The 19,500-nt window shown below is 45.5% G+C and overlaps 1 protein-coding gene across 3 annotated transcripts in view; it reads left to right on the forward strand.

The window, feature by feature from the left end:
* Positions 1-19,500, forward strand: part of Daam1 (dishevelled associated activator of morphogenesis 1) — a 154,129-nt gene that overhangs the window by 124,143 nt on the left and 10,486 nt on the right. For all 3 annotated transcript variants that reach the window (XM_050153569.1, XM_050153568.1, XM_050153570.1), the window contains 6 exons: positions 2,939-3,045; positions 8,367-8,451; positions 12,501-12,607; positions 14,110-14,198; positions 14,997-15,165; positions 18,299-18,406. In XM_050153569.1, coding sequence (XP_050009526.1) covers positions 2,939-3,045; positions 8,367-8,451; positions 12,501-12,607; positions 14,110-14,198; positions 14,997-15,165; positions 18,299-18,406 — 665 coding nt within the window. The remainder of the gene's footprint in view (positions 1-2,938; positions 3,046-8,366; positions 8,452-12,500; positions 12,608-14,109; positions 14,199-14,996; positions 15,166-18,298; positions 18,407-19,500) is intronic.

Below are 19,500 nucleotides of genomic sequence, written 5' to 3' on the forward strand. Positions count from 1 at the left end.
CCTACTTATGTTTCAAGATCATTTATATTACCCTTTGATTTCTGAGGGAGCGAGGTTTCAAACAGAATCTTGCCATACTTGGAGTGAACCTGGGAGTGTCATTATTTCCAGTGGGCTGCGCCTAGTGAAACCCATCCTGTTTGTGATTTTAGTTGGTAATATGTTGATTGCTGGGTCTTCAAAGAAGTGCTGTCTTCAGGCCAACGGTTACCAAGCCCTCATATGGTGTTCCTCAGCCTCTCTGGAAAGATGAGCTGCATCGCTTAGCTATTAGCTGTCATGCTTATTGCTGCTCACGGGTACAAATGGAAGATCCAGACCAGCTACCCTACCACTCCGCCAGAAGAGCAGACTGGGGAAATGACTTGTCAGTTCTAAAGCTAACATAATTGTGTCTTGTGTCTGCTTCTAGATTTGGGGCTTGTAGAGATGTGTCAGGTACTGCATAGGAAATTTAACTTCATTATCACTTTTACCATCACGATAGTAACAGATCAGTTCAGCCCAGAGCATAGACTCAGCAAATGACTCCATAGATTGTCGGACCAGAGGTCAGATGTCATTTCCCAACAGTGTGAATGAATTTAACGTAGACCACAAGTTGCCAGAAGCTTCGTGAAATTTTCTTTTTTGCAGAATAGACAATAAGAACAGTATCTAATCAAAAGTAGTACTTCTCCCTTTGGTTAAGTTGACTTTATAGAGTTCATTTTACCATAACCTTCTGCCCCTAAAACTGCTTTTACTGGAAGAATCCTAAAGAGCTTCAGAGTAGAAAATCTGAGTCATAACAAGGGCAAAAGAGAACTGGGGTATCAGGCAGAAGAAAGGTTCTTGCGGTTATCAGCTTACTTCTTAAATGCCTTTCCAGAGAAGTAGTCCTCCTAGTGGGGGCAGACCGAGGGGAGCATGCCTTCTGCTTCCCACTAGAAGAATTAAGCGAAACAGTTCATCTGTATAAAATCAACCTTGGCAGTGCTGCCGAGACCAGGGAGACCTTAAGGAATCTGCTGAGCAAATGCTAGTGTACACACAGTTGGCCCGAAAGCTGCAACGTGCTTTGCACACTGAAACTTTGTTCATTCCTGCCCCGTAAAAGCATGGAAGAAAAGTTGCTGCTTTCTTGTAACATGCCATTAGCTCTTCCTTCCCATTGTTACTTTCTAAAGCTCCTTCAAGAAGAAGCTGATGGGCCTGTGTGCTTGACCAGCCCAGAGACCGCTGAGTCATGCCTACCAATAGCTGCACCAGCAGCTTCTCGATGGCATGTGCCAGGCTTTTCCCCATGCCTCCCACAGCACCTGCTGCCATGGTTTGAACCCTCTAAGGTACTCGAGTTAGTCTTACTTAGGGTGTTCCACTTGCTTTTCTCAACTCTCCCTTCTGATACAAGAAGACAGGTCATTTCCACCAAAAGGAAAACACATGTTCTATAGCAGTAGCAACTGTTCGATCATGCTGATTAATTTAATTGACAATCTTCTGCTTCAAGTAAAACTTCAACTTGGCGACTGGGACTTTGGTGGTTGTTTTAAAGAGGACTTGTTGTGTTCCTGACTTGTCCTTCTAAGCCCTTTTCTTTTCTGAATTTGATTTGCTACCACTTGAAATGGTATATAGCAAATGCCATCTGCTGTGTTTGTTTACACAATGCCTTGTACTGAGATCTTCCCCCGTATCTTCAGCCCGGCTTGGCTCACTTGTGTTTGTGACTGCAAGGCAGGAAATGTCTCCTTGCTCTCTTAGCCTGCACCACCAATTCCTTGACTGCCCTGACTTTCCCTGTTTGCTGCTGTCGTTTCTGAACTGCATGTATCTGATTTGCTTTTCTATGCCTCTGCCATGGCTGTAGGAGTTCTTTGTGAACAGTAACTCCAAGCAGGTGAGTAAGCTACTGTGTAACCCTTACTTAACATAACTCCTTGGCTCACTGTAAGCTTGAAATCCCCTGGTTATCTTGTTAGATAGTGTAATTCAATACCTGGGTAATACATCTTTGGGATTCGACTCGTACTAGACTGTCTAGAAGTATGCCTGAAATCTGAGCACAAGAGACCTATGCTGTTTAGCCCCATGGTGCTCCATTATTTGTCCAAATTGCCTTTGCTTCCTAAACTGTTATACAGTTCAAAATCTTTCTGGTTTCTTTATATTTTTAAATGTCATAATGCATTTTTTTAGAAGTCCCTAACTACTAATGAAATAAGTTGGCTACTTACCAAGTTAGTCTATATTTTCACCTTGAACTTTGCATTAATATGATACATTCACATTTATTTTACATTGTTTTATACCTGTTTCACTTAGTTATGTGTGGCCATCATGAATGAATATGCAAATAAAATATGCAAGTAGTGTTTGATTGTTAATTCAGATAACTGAACAAAAAGCTCCCCATTTCATTGTCCTTCTGTCAGGCTTGGGAATTGCGAGGTGTGTTTGGCCTTTGGAAACTTCTGTTACACGTGAAGGTGTTTGAGGGTTTTATTGCTCAGCTTTCTTGGCTGCTAAGGATTGCAAATGGTTCTGGGGTGAATGGGCCCTGCAAATGACCGGACCAGAAATAACAAGACTCTGCTGAGCTTTATTCATGGTGACAGTTCTCTTGTCTGCTGTCCATAGAGATTTGAGGAACAAAGGGACAGCATCCCTCACTGATAATTTATGCACGGTTAACAACTTCAACTTGGAAGCATTTTGTTCTTCCAAATAACGCTCTTTCAAATGTGGGTGGTCAGCTTTTATTTTCTTTGTTGGGTAGAGAGTAGCCTTTGTTTTGGTTGCACCACCTTCCCAGCGTTGCCTCATCATCTCAGCTCAACTCATATGTGTATGTGAGCATTGTGTGTGCGGGAACAGAGACGGGGAAGAAAAGTATGCGTCTCAAGTCTGCGTGTCCCCGTTTGACTCTGATGGATTTCTCTCGTGTTCTTTCCAGAAAGAAACAGATGCCATCGATGACACACTGAGTTCCAAACTTAAAGTCAAAGAACTGTCAGTGATTGATGGTCGGAGAGCTCAGAATTGCAACATCCTTCTGTCGAGGTACTGTTGGTGCTGAATAAACATTACTGGTAGGACCAGCTTTTCTCCTCGCTCAGAACCATGCATTTGTGGTTTCGCCTTATTCACTTTGTACTGAAGTACTGGTCATTGAAGCTGCACTGTTAAAGGGGGAACGACACTTCTTGGTGTTACTTTTCCTGGTGAGGTCTCTCGGGCTGGATGCCAACCTTGGTGTTTCCTTTCCAAAAGCCTAAGAAGTGAACTGACATGCATTGATATTTCCTAATTGTGGAGACAGTTTAGTCCTCAAGTTGCACTCACACAGAGTCAGGAGCTGTGTTGATGCTTTCCTGTTTTGCTCTGTAACGTCACCTTTTTATATTTTAACATTACTCAAGTTCATTATCTTTTTGAGTGTTTTTGTTTTATAAAGATATGTAAATCTGAAATCTTGGCGAGATCCAGAAATCCTTCTTATAACTTATAAATTTTAAGACCTTAAAACTTGAAATGAGAAAAGGAAATTGGGGGTCTTAATTATGATTGCAACTTCCGGCAATGTTTTTAGGTCATTCCATACTGCAAGTAGCTTTTTGGTATGTAGTAAGGCAAAGATAACTAATGCTGTTGAGGTGCAGGATGGTGTAAAGGATGCTGATGTTGGGAGCTAAAAGGACGAGCTGCAGACTAAGAAAAATGTTATATGTGCATTGAGGCTGGTGTAAGGTGACTCTCTTGGAGGGCACTAAGATGAAGAGTAGTCCTGTTACTTAACGGGCCATACACTGAGGCTTTGAACACAGAGAGCCACGGCTTGGAACAGCATAGAAGCCTGATTGTTGGCTGGGTATCTATTACTTTAAGGAGCAAATGTTTCCTTTAGTGGAAGAGAAATTGAGCCTTCATGAGATCCCTGAATTTTAATGCAACTTGAGCCACCCTGTTAGCATTTCATCTCTGCTCTGGCTGGAAGCTATAGAAATGGCTGGGCTTTGTGTTTATCCTCACTTGGGCTCCGTGAACCATGCCTAACTTAGATGAAGTATCTGCTTTAAGACAGCTCCACTGCAAGGGCTGCTTACTTTCTTCCATAGTGCATATAATTTATTTTGTCACCATTGTTACCCAAATACTATTCCTGATTGGAAAATTAAGTGAAGAGTTGGGAAAAGGTTTTTGTTGTTGTTGTTTTGTTGTTAAGATTTATTTTATGTGTTTCAGTGTTTTGCCTGCATGCATGTCTGTGCACCATATGCAGGCCTGGTGCCCATGGAGGTCAGAAAAGGGTGTCAGATCCTCTTGAACTGGGAATGAGTGGTTGTGAGCCACCATGCGGGTGCTGAGAAGCAAACATGGGTCCTCTGGAAGAGCAGCCAGTGCTCTTAACTGCTGAGCCATCTTTCCAGCCCCAAGTTATTGTTGTTTTGTTTTGATCTGAATATCTCTGCCTACACCTTGTATGTTGCTGTCTGGAGCACTTTCAACACAGCTTGACAAAGAGAGACATCACTCTGAATCTCGATAGTGTTGAAGGCTCCATCCATCTACTCTCTTGCCGATGGGATTTGTTTCTCAACAATCATTATACCAATGTCTATGGCAGTGAAGGGCTCTCTCTGGCTTATTCCATGTGCTGTATTTTCAAATATATGCCCACTTTAGATATCCTTTATGGCTTCCTTATGAGCTACGAAAGTTAGGTAAAGGAGCCTGCTAGCCCCTGGCTTAGAGCCCAAAGCAGGTGACTCCTGTGTTGTGCCTGTTAAGTAGGTTTTCCCAAGGTCACTTGAAGCTCTTAGGGGCAAAGGAAGAGAGGCCTTTAAATAGAGTGATGTGGGAAGGTCATATGTCTATCTGTTGCTTTCATTGGTTAGTTAATAAAGAAACTGCTTGGCCTGATAGGTCAGAACATAGGTGGGTGGAATAGACCCTCCCACACTAGGGAAAAAGGAAACTCAGAGGCAGGTCTGTATTGCAAAATGACCTCTTCCCGAGTACAGCTGTTGTTGTTTCCCAGTTCCTCTCTTGACATGGCAACCAGGGTGCCATAAACCACAGAAAGTTACTTTATTAACTAGGAGGGTCTGCCTTAAACCCGCTGAAAAAGAGCCAAAGCTGACCTAGCCTTCCATCCCTAGCTTGTTGTAAGTATCTCTGAATGGTCCAATTCTCCGAGCAAAGTTTTTAAATCCCCGAGCAGAACAAGCCAAGTTAAATACGATTTTAAGGTGGCTGCTTTATTCCCTGCCTTGAAGAACAGTGGAAGTCGATGTCTCAAAAAGTTGTCACCCTGCCACACACCAAGAGCACTGCTGCCCAGCTCTTAGAGCAACGGCAGGGCTAGAAGCCACAGGGTCCTTGAATTACAGAGATTAAAGGCTCATTCTGAGGGTGACAGTTGACACCAAGGACTTGGAAGGCTGTAGAGCCACACTGGAGGGCAGGCACTCCCTGCCCCTTACTCTCGAGGTAGGGTTTCTCTGTCTGATCCAGCAGGCCACGTGCACGGTGTTCTGTTAACAGGTAAATTTTCTAAGTACGGTTCATTAAAGTCTCGAATCTCTTTGTGGGCCACATGAAGGGAAAGTTTCGTCCAGACAGCCTCTGGAAATTGAGAAGCATAAATATATACAATTTCAAAGACAAGCCCCTCCATCAGAGTAGCTAGTGAAAGTCAAACCCCGCGCTTTGGCTCTTGTTCTCACTCTGGGTTTCAACCCCTTTGTTTTTAAATGCAAAGCAGAAAGGCTCAAAATAATTTCTTCAACCTGGTGTGAAAAGACATAGAGCTCATTTAGTTTTCTCCTATGAGCAGGATTGGGGCCCCATTGGGGTCTCCAAGCCTGCGGACGAGCATTCAGTCCCGGGGACCCACACGGCGAGGGAGAGGTAGCTCCCACAGCTGACCGCCACGCATGCGCTGTGGCACATATGCGCGCACGAGCCCAGGGATGAAGCAATGAAGTCATAAGAAGCAAGGCCCTTCTGGTGGTTTCCAGCTGGCTGGTTTTTAGTGGTGGCAATTTTAGTCTCGAGTTACTGCCCTTTCCTTTGCCTTGTGTGGCCGCACTATGGTACCAGAGCTTAAACTGACTCAAGAGCCTGTAATGTCCTAAACCCAGGGCTACCCAGCGCCATGACAGCAAGAGCTGGTGCTGCTGCTGTTTTTCCTCAGTATTCTTCACGCAGACCAGCTTAGCTAAGTTGTTCCACTTTGCTGGTGTGGATTTTCTATCGTGTTATTCTGGTGAGCAAGCTCGTGAGGCAGTGACTGTCCCAGGATGGCTGAAACAGGCTGAAGGATTGTGCCAGGGCCAGCCTGCCTATATTCAGCATGGGGTGAAGATGGCACCACAGCCCAGATTTTGGGTGGGGGGGTTAGGTGGACTGTATTTGTCAAATGGTCAGTTTGGTAGTTTTGCCTAGATGATATATTTTGATTTGAGAGCATGAGATGGAAGACAGTGCTGTTTGAACAGTAGCACCCCAAATTTGTTCTCTCTTTACTGCTCATCGGTGCGTGCAGCAAGTATAGCTGGCGTGGCAGAGCGCGAGTTTTAATTAGGACAGGGTCTTTATCCTTGTGCCTGAGAGTTCTCCATCCATTCACTCAGCTTGCAGGTCGCTTGTGAGATGGGTGGAGTGTGTGCCTTGTGTCATAAGAGTTTTGCTGGTGATATCCCAGCCCTCCCAAAAGTTATAATCACCTTGGAGATAGGGATGCATATTCCAGTTCTTTTTCAGTTCCCTTGGGCCTCATTCTGTCGTGTATAGGGATGAAACTTGGGTGGAATAATGTGGCTACGAATTGGAAAGTGACAGTGACCACACAGAGTACTGCTTAAATGGTCTGCTCACAGCATGTGTGTGTTAGGGTTACAAAAAGTATCAGTTTTTAGAATTTCTCCAGGAGAGAGGTCTGCCTTGAGTACCCTTGAGCCCCTGCTGTGTCCAGGAACTCCACCGAGAGCCTCCCTGGATTGTTTCTCTGCATACCCCACATTCCCTCACCTGTGTTAGGTTGGAGGAGAAAGACGTGTGATGGTTATGTGTACAGATAGAGCAGACAATTCCAGATTCTGTTGTTCCAACCGAGAGAAGCATTTTGCCCCAGTTATGACTCTTCTTATATTGAATAAAAACATTCTTTATGTTTAAATTTCACTACGGTTGTGTTTTAAAGTGAGTTGTTTCTTATCCTGACTTAAAATACAAATTCCTAATTAAATTATTATAAATCATTTGAATTTATGGGCAGATAAAAACAAAAACAGAAAGCAGTTTTGTGTTTCAACATCGGTCCTTTGGTGTAAGGTGCTAACTAGGAGAAGGCATTTGTGTTGTAAGGCAGCTGTGTGATGTTGACACGTCACTTGCATTTTTATATGTAATGTGGAGCTGATATGGTATGTCTGTGGCACACCTGTAGTGTATGGTACATCTGTGGCACACCTGTAGTGTATGGTATGTCTGTGGCACACCTGTAGTGTATGGTATGTCTGTGGCACACCTGTAGTGTATGGTATGTCTGTGGCACACCTGTAGTGTATGGTACATCTGTGGCACACCTGTAGTGTATGGTATGTCTGTGGCACACCTGTAGTGGTCAGCAGACAACTGTGTGGAGTCAGTTCTCCCCTTCCACCTTTACCCAGGTTCCAGGCATTTAGTTCAGATCAGCAGGCTTGACTTTGCTTGCTTTTTGCCTGCTGAGCCGTCTCACTGGCCACTGATACCATCAGTTCCTGTCTGACCCTGAGCAAATCACTGGCCACTTTGAGCCTGTTTATCTAATTAGAACAAAGAAAAAACAGACTGTCACAGCTACTTTCACAGTTAAATGAGATTAAATATATGAAGTGATCACGAATTTCATTTTATATACAATGCACTCAACTCTATAAGCACGTGTATGGTTTCCAAACGTATCAAAATCTATTTTTCACCTGGCAGCACCCCTGGAACTCCCCTGACATGCAGTGAGGTCAGAGGCTGAATTCTCTCCTCTTACCCCCAGTTTGTGGGTGCTGGATGTAAGACCATTATTCCCACCTTCCCCCACCTCCAGCCTTCCCTAAGGAAACTAGTAATAGAACATGGCAGCTTGTCCCCGTGGCAGACGATAGAACGCGGCAGCTTGTCCCTGTGTCAGCAGAACATTAAAGAGCCCTGAAAGAATGTTGAAGCTGTTTCAGAATCCTTTTTTAGTTCTCTCTGTTGTCAAAAAATAAGCCTTGGCTGAGATTTTGAGAAAAACCATACTTGAAAATCGGCAGCTGGTGTAGAGGAGTGAGTCGTCTTGTATTAAATTGTAACAATCACAACCATGTTATTAACAGAATAAAATATGCTTTCTCCAGGTTGAAGTTATCCAATGATGAAATCAAGCGGGCAATTCTAACAATGGATGAACAGGAGGATCTGCCCAAGGACATGTTAGAACAGGTGAGCTGCCAGACAGCTTTCAGAGCCTAAATAATACTATCAGCTGCCAAGAAGATACTGAATCTGCTGTTGCTAATAGATTGTCTCATCTCTGAATTGAGAAGGCCAAACCTGACCCCCATGCATTGCCTTAAAGGGTCTTTATTCTCTCATTGTTCCCCAGAATGATAGTTGAGAAAGGAAGTTTGCAGGTTGTAAAATGGGGATAGAGAGATAGCTCCAAGATTAAGAGCTCTTGCTGCTCTTTTAAGGACCTGAGTTCCCAGCATCTACATTGAGTGACTAAGTCACAGTCACCTGTAACTCCAGCTGAAGGAGACCCAACACCCTTTTCTGGTGTCTGAAGGCTCCCATGTCGCATGCCAGTCCCCACTCTATCTCAATCTCGAAAGTAAAAATAAAACAAGATCCTGAACAAGTCTGCCAAATGCCCAGGATCCACAATGTTAGAGTCTGTCCCTTAAGCTTCATTTAAATTATTGTCTTAATATCTCATAAAAAAAAATCTGCTGGGATTAGTGAGAAAAGGTGTTTCACTGGAGTGTTGAAGATTTCATGAGTACTCTGAGATCAAAAACTACTCTGTGAACTATTAATTACTAAATTTGCATTTTGGCTCATCATTTTCACAAGCACAAAAGCCTCTCCTAAATCCCTAATGTAGCCACCTGATCTACACAGTCACACCTGTTCTAGGCAGTCACACCTATTCTGCGCAGTCACATCTGTTCTACGCAGTCACACCTGTTCTGTGCAGCCACACCTGTTCTACACAGTCACACCTGTTCTACGCAGTCACACCTGTTCTGTGCAGCCACACCTGTTCTGCACAGTCACACCTGTCCTATGGGGACCGAGTTGTTTCCTGAAGTTAAGTCATGTCTCTTTCATATGTGGCATCTTGTATTATAAATGGCAGTAAATCACAACTCCAGGGCTAGCCTGTGGTAATTACACATAGGTAGCCCACATCAAGTGTCCCGGATAGAAATCTTACCCAGTTTAATGGGTGATTTGTTCTGCTGCATTTCTGCTTAGCCACTCTGACTATATCATGTGTGTCTGACTATATCATAGTCCAAGAATTTTTATCTGTCTCTGTCCCCCTGGTCCCTTGGAACTTGAAAGTGTCTGAGCTTTGTGGTAACCAATGGCTGTAAGGATATTCTTCCTTTTTGTCTCTCGTCCTTGGTACACAATTGGATTTTGAGTGATTGGGTCTAAGGTCTGTGTTTGTCAGAGCCAGGTTCACTGAAGGTCATTTGTGGGTACCAGCAGCCATGACTACAGGATGACCATGACAACCGTGTACATACTCAGCTCTGAGAGTCTAGCCTGTCTTGAGTCTGGAGTGGTGAGATCACTCTTCGTGGATTGTCCTTCTGTCTTTGTGTGCATTTTGCCACTGAAATCATGGAAGACAACAGATCAGAACAGGATAGAACCGCCACTGGAGTTGTCCCGAGTGAGACCCTCACACTTGCCAGCAGAGCAACTTATCAGGCTGCCATTTAAATTTTTTATTTAATTTTCAAAATAATTAATGACTCTTTCCTCATGTCGCCTGTGATTTCGTGTGAATGCAAAGTTTAAAGTACCCCCACCCCCAGTACAGAGGTGTCTCCAGATCCCTGTTCTTCCTCCTCTCACCACACAGCTGCCCCAGCTTCCGGGGGACCCCACCTTCAAGTCACTTCTAGGAGTGAAGAACTGTGTGCAAAGCTGCTTTGGTCCTTCTGCCTTAGCCTCTATGACAAGGCCATATGCTTAAAATTCTACAGGATCTGTTTACTGTGAAACTGCATCCAGCAAAATTCCTCCTTGAGGGAAAGGATTGCAAAGCTCTGCCAAAAGGGCTTGCGGTGCAAATAAGACATACTCCAAATAAACAAGGGAGACAGTCTGTCCACTGATGCAGCATCTGGCCAAGGACATTTTTGACCTGGTCTCTCCTGATAATTCTGTGAGCTTCTTGCTCTCTGCTCCGCTCCCACGCTCTTTCCTTCCCTTCTCTTTATACTGTCCTTCTGACTGGTGTTCTTCACGTGCCTCTCTTCGAGACCAATGTCTATTCCAGCTTTTCTTTACCTTTGTGTGGAGCCTGCAAGAGGTTCCACAGGCATTCCATGCTGCATGCTGCCTTTGTGTAGGTCTGCATGAGGATCACAGGCATTCCATGCTGCATACTGCTGGTGGCTGCTGTGTAGGCCATGGCTGAAGTCAGGAGCCCCTCTTCTCAGAATGCATGTTTCCCGTTTCCAGGTGCTTCCCTAGCTCCGTTCCCCTGGGAAACCACCCCCATGCAGTGTGTCACTTTGCCTCCGCTTGGCAAAGGGCTGAGGCTTTCCACATGTCTCCTCCTGTGCTCTTGGAAGTCACAGAAGACATGGAGTGGTGTTGTTTCCCTAATCATAGAGCAGCGAGGATTCTCCCCTGGCAAAGGGGAGAAGGGTGTCTAAACCAGAAGTGAGGTCCCTAGCGTAGAAGGCAAAACTCCAAACTAAAAGGAAAGAAACACCTTCATCGTCTTTTCTCCTTGTGCTACAACCTTCCCTATGCAGAGGAAGAACAAGAAGCTATGTCCTGTTCGGTGTCACCATTTGAGCCTGGCAACAGAAATGCCTAGAAACATACCTGGCACCTGCTTTCATTTATCGCCCCTCTGCCCCTTCAGGATAGGGGAGCTGTCCTTCCTAATGCCCTGAGCATCCATTTCTTCTAGTCAGGAGCCCATCTGGATTGGCTGCTAGCTCACCCTCTGGGCTCTCCATCTTCAGTGAGTGCACACACAGTGCTGCTGTCTCTCTCTTCCTGGGACTCCAGGCTCTGGACAGCCAGTTCGTCCTCTCCTCCTGTCTACTCAGTCCACTGTTGTTCCTCTTCTTCACCTCTCTTAAACTGCGATTGCTGAGGACATTGCAGCTTCTCTGTCACCCAAGCCAGAGGACGCTTGGCAGCTCTTCTCTTGACTGGTTTCTTGCTGATGTCCGAAATGAATGCCACTTACTCCATAGTAAACATTGTCTTAGACAGACATGTGATTCCACATAGCTTCTCCAACTGAACCTCTGTTGCCTCCTTTCCAGGCTCCTCCTCCCCGTGTCCTCATCCCTTGAGTGCGGGTTTTCTTCAGCCCCGAACATATTCTTAGTGGAGTACCGCCTCCCAGCAACGCCTTCTTCTCTGTAATGCCAGTTCTCCTTTTCTGCAGGCGGCTCCTAGACCAACTGCCTTTCATGAGTTCCAGCTCACATCTGAAAGCCTATCAAATGAGTACTTCAAGTCACATCACGTTATGGGGAGGATCTCATTTTCATGGGGGGGAGGGAAGCATCTGATCTAGAAACCAGCCTGCATGCACATCTGCACAACAAACACAATCCTGCAAATGTGTGTGCTTTGAACAGCAATTAGACACACAGGCTAGTAACTCAGCTTCCCATATTGTTGTTCTTTCTCCCATTTCTCATTCTCATCCTCCAAAATAAAATATGAAATAAAAATATAATATTCCCACCGTTTCCCTCACTGATGTCTACCTGAAACAACAAAGAAGGTGGAATTAGAGGAACAGAAAAAATAAGCAAATTGAATGAAAAACACAAATGTAATTATTCATTCTACCATGATATAACAGGAAAAAAAATGTATAGGACTCTGGGAGTCAGCGACCTGGGTTCTGTTCCTGACAGTTATGTGCACGCGCTCTGTAATGCAGGCTGCGGGCTGACTCTCTCCACAGGGACTCAGTTTTCTGGCCTTCTAGTGAGAGGGTCGACTCCCTAGGGCCCTGCTAAGCATACTGGTGGGAAATGTCAACAGTTCTTATTTGGAAGGTGCTAGAGAATAGAAAATGCTTCTTGGGCCAACTTAAAGCTGCTATCAAGTCAGCATGTAAATAGCCGTTCCTTATGCCTTGATCCCCAGCTAGCAGGGCTTGTAACCTCAGAAAATGTTAGAGTTTCATCGTGTAGCAAATTGGCTGAAAAGATAAAAACCTACTGCCAAGATTTCTCTTATAACCCTTTAATACATGCTTGCACTTTTAGCTTTTGAAATTCGTTCCTGAGAAAAGTGACATTGACCTTCTAGAGGAGCATAAACACGAGCTGGACAGGATGGCCAAGGCTGATCGTTTCCTGTTTGAGATGAGCAGGTGAGTTGGAAGACCCTGGAAATGAGAGATGCCCTTTGCCTGAGTAAGGAACTTACTTCTGAACTTCAGTTCTAGATAAACAGCTTGGCCCAGTTACAGCATGGTTTAGTTCTAAAATCTTTCCAAATTGGAGCTGTATGGAATGTGTTCTTTGCTTGTGGGGAAGTTCTTGCCCTGGGTGAGCCAGTGTCCGAGTGTCTTCGCAGCTGTCCTTGGGGCCTGTGGGCTCGTGTGCTCTGTCTTTATTGTGTTGTGAAGTTCTCACTAACATTTTGATGTCTTAGGATAATAGCTCAGCATCCTAATACCATGACATCTCAGGCTTGTTGAAAAGTTAGAGGGGAGGGGATGACAGACTCTGGCAATGTCAACATTGAGCCCCCACAATAAATAAGACATAGGCAAACATCGCTATCAGTCACGGTACTCTTCCATGGGGTCTCGGCAAGCTTTCTGAACACTTTTCCAGGAACCCCCTAGAGCAGCCCTGCTCTGTAATTGGGTTTGGTGTATGAGCTTCGTCTCATTGCAGGTCTAGTGATGAACTGATTCCATGCTAGAGAAGGGCCAGGGGTCTGAAATCCGGTAGCCGCTGGGGCAGACCTCTTCCCCTCTGTGCCAGCAGCCTAGAGCTGGCTCTCACTCTGCATTCCTGCTGTGGCTAGATTTACTTCTGTTATCCCCCATAACGTGCCATGTTGGAGGCTACTGTTAAACAAAGGATAGCTTTGGAATTTTGAAGCTACACCCCACAGCCCTCAGTGTACACAAGCTAGTGACCACCGGAAATAGCTGTTGTTTCTCAAGCATGTCCAGATCTTTCCAAGTGTTTTCGCATGTAACCTTCCTAGCAGCCCTGCCTTAGGGGCTTCCAGGAGAGAGGTCTTCTCTTCTACCCTCAGGGAAAAGGAGACTCGGGTGGACCTTTCTCAAGATCACCTAATAAGGGGCATGTCTGGTCTGCAAACCTAGGTCTACTGGGGGAAACAGAATGGTTTTAGAGAAGGGGCTGATCTCTGGACACTCTACTGAAACTTCTATTATGAGCTTGTTAAACATGTCTCAGAAGCTTCATGCAAAGGCACTGTGACCCCCACTAGCAGCAGCAAGAATCTTGTAGTTTAGACGTAGATCAGAGACCAGGAGGTTCCCTGCTCCCTATAGGCGCTATGGTTGCCTGCCTTCAGGAGACTGGCTTAGGGAGCTGATGGCAAGACAGAAAGGTCTGGGAGTGGGTCCGAGGAGTGTATGACAGACACAAGTCTTTGTAGTCTTGCCAAAGGCCAAACTTCATGAAAAGTTAAGAGTCTTGAGAGGAGTGGGGGAAAGTAAAGAGTTCACATTTTCACGCCTTTTTATCTCTTCCGTTTTCACAAGAGCTGTGGGTATTGGGAGCGAAGTTTGAAGTGAAGGGCACCAGGCAGTCGCCCAAATACTCCATGCAGGCTCTAGAGAAATGGTCTCTCATCCTGAGTGTTAATCAGCCCACCTCGCTGTTACAGGATTAATCATTACCAGCAAAGACTGCAATCATTGTACTTCAAAAAGAAGTTTGCGGAGCGTGTGGCAGAAGTGAAGCCCAAAGTGGAAGGTAAAGCCCGGGCACTCAGCAGGAAATAGTGTTTGTCTTAAGTGCCAGGTACAACTTTGAGCCAAGTGCACAAAGTAAAGAGAATGGCTTTGGTGGTATTTAGCTGAAATCTGCTGAAATTCCAGTGGGTGGTCGTATAAGGTCTGCACCTGGCCCACTTCGGCCTGGCCTAGGCCCTGGAGCTCCTGCACACCTCCTGAGCTTCCCCAGGGGCCACCGTTTTGACCGTATGCATGTGGCCAAGGGACGAACTTGCCATTCCTAGCGCTGAACCTATGATTAGCATTCCCACACCAGTGCCTGCCTAGGGTCTAAGGGTAGGTTTTTAGGCTGTTCTGTTTACAGACATTTGCGATGTGGGTGGCACTAAAGAGCACAGTTTCAGAACGTACAGCAGAGACAGTCTGAGCTCCCATCTCTGGGTTAGTGCCCGCAAGCCATCAGTGTAACAAACGGCCAGTTCTCCATCAGCAGAATTGGTGCACTGAGGCAAGGGAGGATGGCAAACGAATGCTGGAAGTGAGTGGAGTTTCATGCTGTGTGTTCTATTCCTAAATGCTTAAGGCTGGTGAGTCGGTCCTGAGAAGAGCCGAGAGAAGAGAGGAATCCTGCCGTTCTCTGTGGACCTCTTCCATGTTAGCGGTTAACTGTGCTTCTCGTTTGCATGTTTTCAGAGTGCTCAGTCACAGACCAGGGACACACCAGAGATACACATTGTCTGTGAGGATATTGGGCTCAGGACAGGCATAGGTGAAAGCTTGGCTGTAACCATTGTACTTGGTGTGTTTTGCTCTGAAGCGATCCGTTCTGGCTCCGAGGAGGTGTTCAGGAGCAGCGCCCTCAAGCAGCTCCTAGAGGTGGTTTTGGCTTTTGGAAATTACATGAATAAAGGACAAAGAGGCAACGCATATGGATTCAAGATCTCCAGCCTCAACAAGATTGCAGACACAAAATCCAGTATTGACAAGTAAGTGCGGGGCCTCCAACACTTGGCGCACCTGGGGGGTTTTATAGAACGTGACCTTTATAGTGCCCACCCAGACACCACAGTCTTGGGCATTCAAGGTTCGTGCCTGCTCTTCCATTCCCTCCTATTTCTCTCGCAACCCTCAGTTCTCAGGGGTTGTCCTTTATCCTTCATCAGTGCATAGGGACTCCGTAAACCTTCCTAATGCTGACACCCCCTTAATACAGTTCTTCACATTGTGGTGACCCAACCTAAAATTATTTCTGATGCTACTTCATAACCATAATTCGACTACTATATTTGAATCATAATGTAAATATCTGTGCTTATATAGTTTTAGGTAGCCCCTGTAAAAGGGTTGTTAAACTTCCCAAAAGGGTTGCAACTCATAGGTGGAGGGTCGCTGATCTCTGCCAAGGGCTTTTATTGTTGGCTGTCTTTAAAATGAGTAAATGGCTAAATAACTCATGGGGCTGGTGTGGTGCTTCGGTGGGTAAGGATGCTTGCCACAAGACCGAGGACCTGAGCTCATCTGTGGAACCACCTGGCAGAAGGAGAAAACTGACTCCCACAACTTGTCTTCCGACCCAAACCAACATGCCATTTCACATGTGTGTACACGCATGCACAGATACCCAAATAAGTCAATAAATCTAAAAATGTTTACTTCTAAGTATAGTGTAATATACTAAAGAAAAGTCATTGGTCATAAAGATAGAGCTTATTGGCTCTATACAACCCAAACCAAGACCCAGCCCACCAGTTCCGGATGTCTCATGACCTCTCTAGTCACATACACAGAGAGAACTACACTTTGGAGACAGGAAAACACTGGCAGGCTCAGGCTGGTGCTAAGAGCCACATGAATGAATGCATTTGCCTGCTAATCTTCAGCTGCACGGCCAAGGCTCATTAAAATATGTCCTAGGAAGTGCGCAGTGCTGCCGCTGAGGTGAACAGAGTCTGGCTAGAGGCTCTGAGGTGCCAGCGCCTGTGTCCTTAGCAGGTAGGGTCATCACGCACATTAACTCGGGTTTTCCTAAAAGCTTTTTCTCTGAGGTTCTCACTGGCTTCAAAGGAATTGGTACAGTCTTCCTAAGGTATGCTCCTCAGAACCAAATCCTTTTAGCATGACGAATTGTTCTCCCCAATTACTCCTGGCTAATGAGACTTTTTACCCTATATTTTCTATAGGGTTAGTGAAGCATGGTGTGTAACAGCCCTCAGTCATTGTAAAAAAGAAACAAGCCCTGTGTTAAGCTGTTGTTTTTGCATCCTAGAGACAGAGTGACGAGCTCTGTTATGTTAGATAAAACCCTGCCATCCTCATTTTCATGAGCATCCCGGTCTCTTTCAGAGCCTTTCACATATGTCACAATAGCTTGTCAGTACATAGACCAAGATACTGAGCACATGTTGTTAGATCAGAAAACTGAGGCAGTGTCAAGTGGCTTAATCCCTCACCACTCCTGCCCCACCTGCACAGTGCTGCTCTTTGAGCATAGGTGGGTCTTGTTGTTGTAGTGGGGACCTGCAGCCTCTTATTTGCATATAAAGAGCAGCTGTCTTTGAAAGGATGCCATCCCTTTAAGCCTTGCTTGCACGTACACAGACACATGCAAAATCAAACGTCTGCCCATCCCCAGGCCTTCTGATGACTTGGTACTTACATTGTCATCTGCCTATTAAAATGACTACAGGATTTACATGTACAAGTTCTTTCAGAAGAATAAAACTATTTCTGATCTCTTCCCTCTTCGGTCTGCTTCTGAAGGTGGTCCCCAAATGTAGCTTCACTACATATAGAGCCACAGTTGCCTGGTGGAGTGGTTGGCCGGTGAGCAGCTGCTTGTTCACTTGAGTTGAACTAAGTGGCAGTGCAGTCAGCACCAAGGGGCTGGTTCAGTAGCCACCAGGACTAGTCTGACGCATGGCTGTTCAGTCGTGTTGGGTAAATGCGGTGTTACATGGATAGCAAACAAATGTGGAAGCCTAGCCTGGCTTTAATTCTTATAAACACATTGGGTTCGTGGAAATTTCTCTAGATAAAGAAGTATGTCTCTAAAATAATGAAGAAAATAGCATACATGTGATAGTTGCTGGCATTTTCCTCCCTCCCCCACCCCTTAGGAGAGAAGTCCAGGGCAGACAGGCCTTGAACAATAAAATGGAGCTAGCTCATAGAGGCCTGAGCAACTAGAATACCAACCTCTGTTTTGCTTTGGTGGAAATTGCTTCCTAATTACTGACAGGAACAAAAATAAAGAGAAGAATCTATCTGAGCCCCTGACTTGGGAATAGGATTGTATTGTTGGGGTAAAGCCACAGGTACTGAAAATGCTTACATTATTATGGAAAATTGCTAGGCAGCTCTGTTTCGCTCTGGTCTAGGTGGGATGGGAGGTTGTGACTTAGCCTTGAGAATTAGCAAACTGCCTAATTATGGAAGCTACTGAGAGGGTATTAGTATACTCCTGACTGTGTCAGCATTGGTAGATTAGTAGTTCTCAGCTAAGCTAGACTAGCCAGGGAATTTTAACAAGTAACCATGCCTGGCCCCCACCTCATCCCAGTTAACTGGGTCTCTGGTGTGAGCCCAGGCATCTGGAGCCCAGGTGACTGTAACGCGCTGTAGAACTGGTGACAGCAGGCTCATACTAGCCCAGCTTTGCCCGACAGCTTTGTCTACGCCCCCTTCCCAATCAAGGTCAATCAAGGTTCAGCTCTGCCACACCAGACAGGGAAATGCAGCAACAGCTGTTAGAACTACTAAGGGGCGTGCAGTCAAGAGCTGAAGACCCTGCTAAAATTAGAAGTGGCCTCACAGCTGCAGGGACATTCTGTATGTGCTGTCTCAGTCTCAGTCCGCTTCCCACATCAGCTCTGAAACAGGGACTTTCTGTCCGGCCACTCTCCGGTGAACCGGAAGGGAACGTCACCAGTGACTACAACAATGAGCCGTCCTAGCCTTGCAAAGTACTTGTAGCCATCCAAACAGCTGCTCCTTCATGGGTTAAACAACTGTTCCTATGCCACTCTACCAGTCCTTAATGTATTCTGGTTCCTGCCCTGTGAGTATATACATCATCCGCAGATTAATCATGCTGAGCGTTCTCCTTTTCTTTAATTTTAGGAACATTACCCTTTTGCACTATCTAATAACTATTGTGGAGAATAAGTACCCCAAGGTCCTCAATTTACATGAAGAATTGCGGGATATTCCTCAGGCAGCGAAAGTCAAGTAAGTACAGTGACAGCTTCGTTTGACCAGCTTGACGTGCAGCGTGGGATGCTTAGCTAGCACCGCCTTGAAGTGGAACGCGTGAAGTGGCCCTTCCCTTCCCTCTGGACACTGTATGAAAGAAAGTTTGAGTCACATTCAAATTATTCAAATGTGTTAAAGGACGTATATTTGTTCAGGGTCCTTTGGAATACTCACCACCCCATCCTATAAAAAACTTCCTTTTTTTAGTAACCAGCGCACAAGCAGCCAGGCCTGTTGGCTCAGGCCTGTAATCCCAGCTTCTCCAACTCTGAAGACAGACAGGAGGGCTGCAAGTTTGGTGCCCGCCTGGGCTACAAAGAGAGGTCAAGACCGGCTGGACAACTGAGCGAAACTGGCTCAACAAAAGTAAAACAAACCTGGCGGTGGTGGCACACGCCTTTAATCCCAGCAGAGGCAGGCGGATCTCTGTGAGTTCAAGGCCAGCCTGGTCTACAAGAGCTAGTTCCAGGTCAGGCTCCAAAGCCACTGAGAAGCCCTGTCTCAAAAAACAAAACAAAACAAAAAGTAAAATGAAAGCTGAGGATGTGGCCAAGTGGCAGAACATTTGAATAGCATGTAAGGCCAAAGGTTCAGTCTCACTAATGCTTTTAACAGCAGCCCTGTTGAGCACAGGTAACCCTGAGTTAGGGAGGATGCGTGGCAGAGCAGATAGACGTCTTCATGTACAGGAGCCGCCAGTCATTATCACAGATATACACACTCCTTGGAACCAAGTGGCCCTTTAATGGGAAGCAGTCTTTATGCAAATCAAGAAGCTAAAAATAAAATGGAAAGTCGCCAGACTTTCCCCACAAATCCTGTGCTAGTCAGAGCTGGAAACAGGCAGCTTTCCTTGCTGTTTCCTCCCCCTCTTTTTGATACACATATTCTTAAGCTGGCCTTTTGCAGTGAATTTACAGCCTAGAAGGAGTAGGCTAATTATCTCCCTCTATAGAACTTGGCAGGAAGAACAGTCGGTAACACAAGAAATTAATCTGTAATAATGAAGTATTGGTGAGCTCTTCGGTATGGTGGGAATTGTCTGTAAGAATTGAGTTTTAATCTTTAAT

Source organism: Alexandromys fortis, unplaced genomic scaffold (assembly GCF_014885135.2).
Source record: "Alexandromys fortis isolate MF-2015 unplaced genomic scaffold, M_Fortis_MF-2015_v1.1 scaffold_82, whole genome shotgun sequence".
NCBI lineage: Eukaryota > Metazoa > Chordata > Mammalia > Rodentia > Cricetidae > Alexandromys > Alexandromys fortis.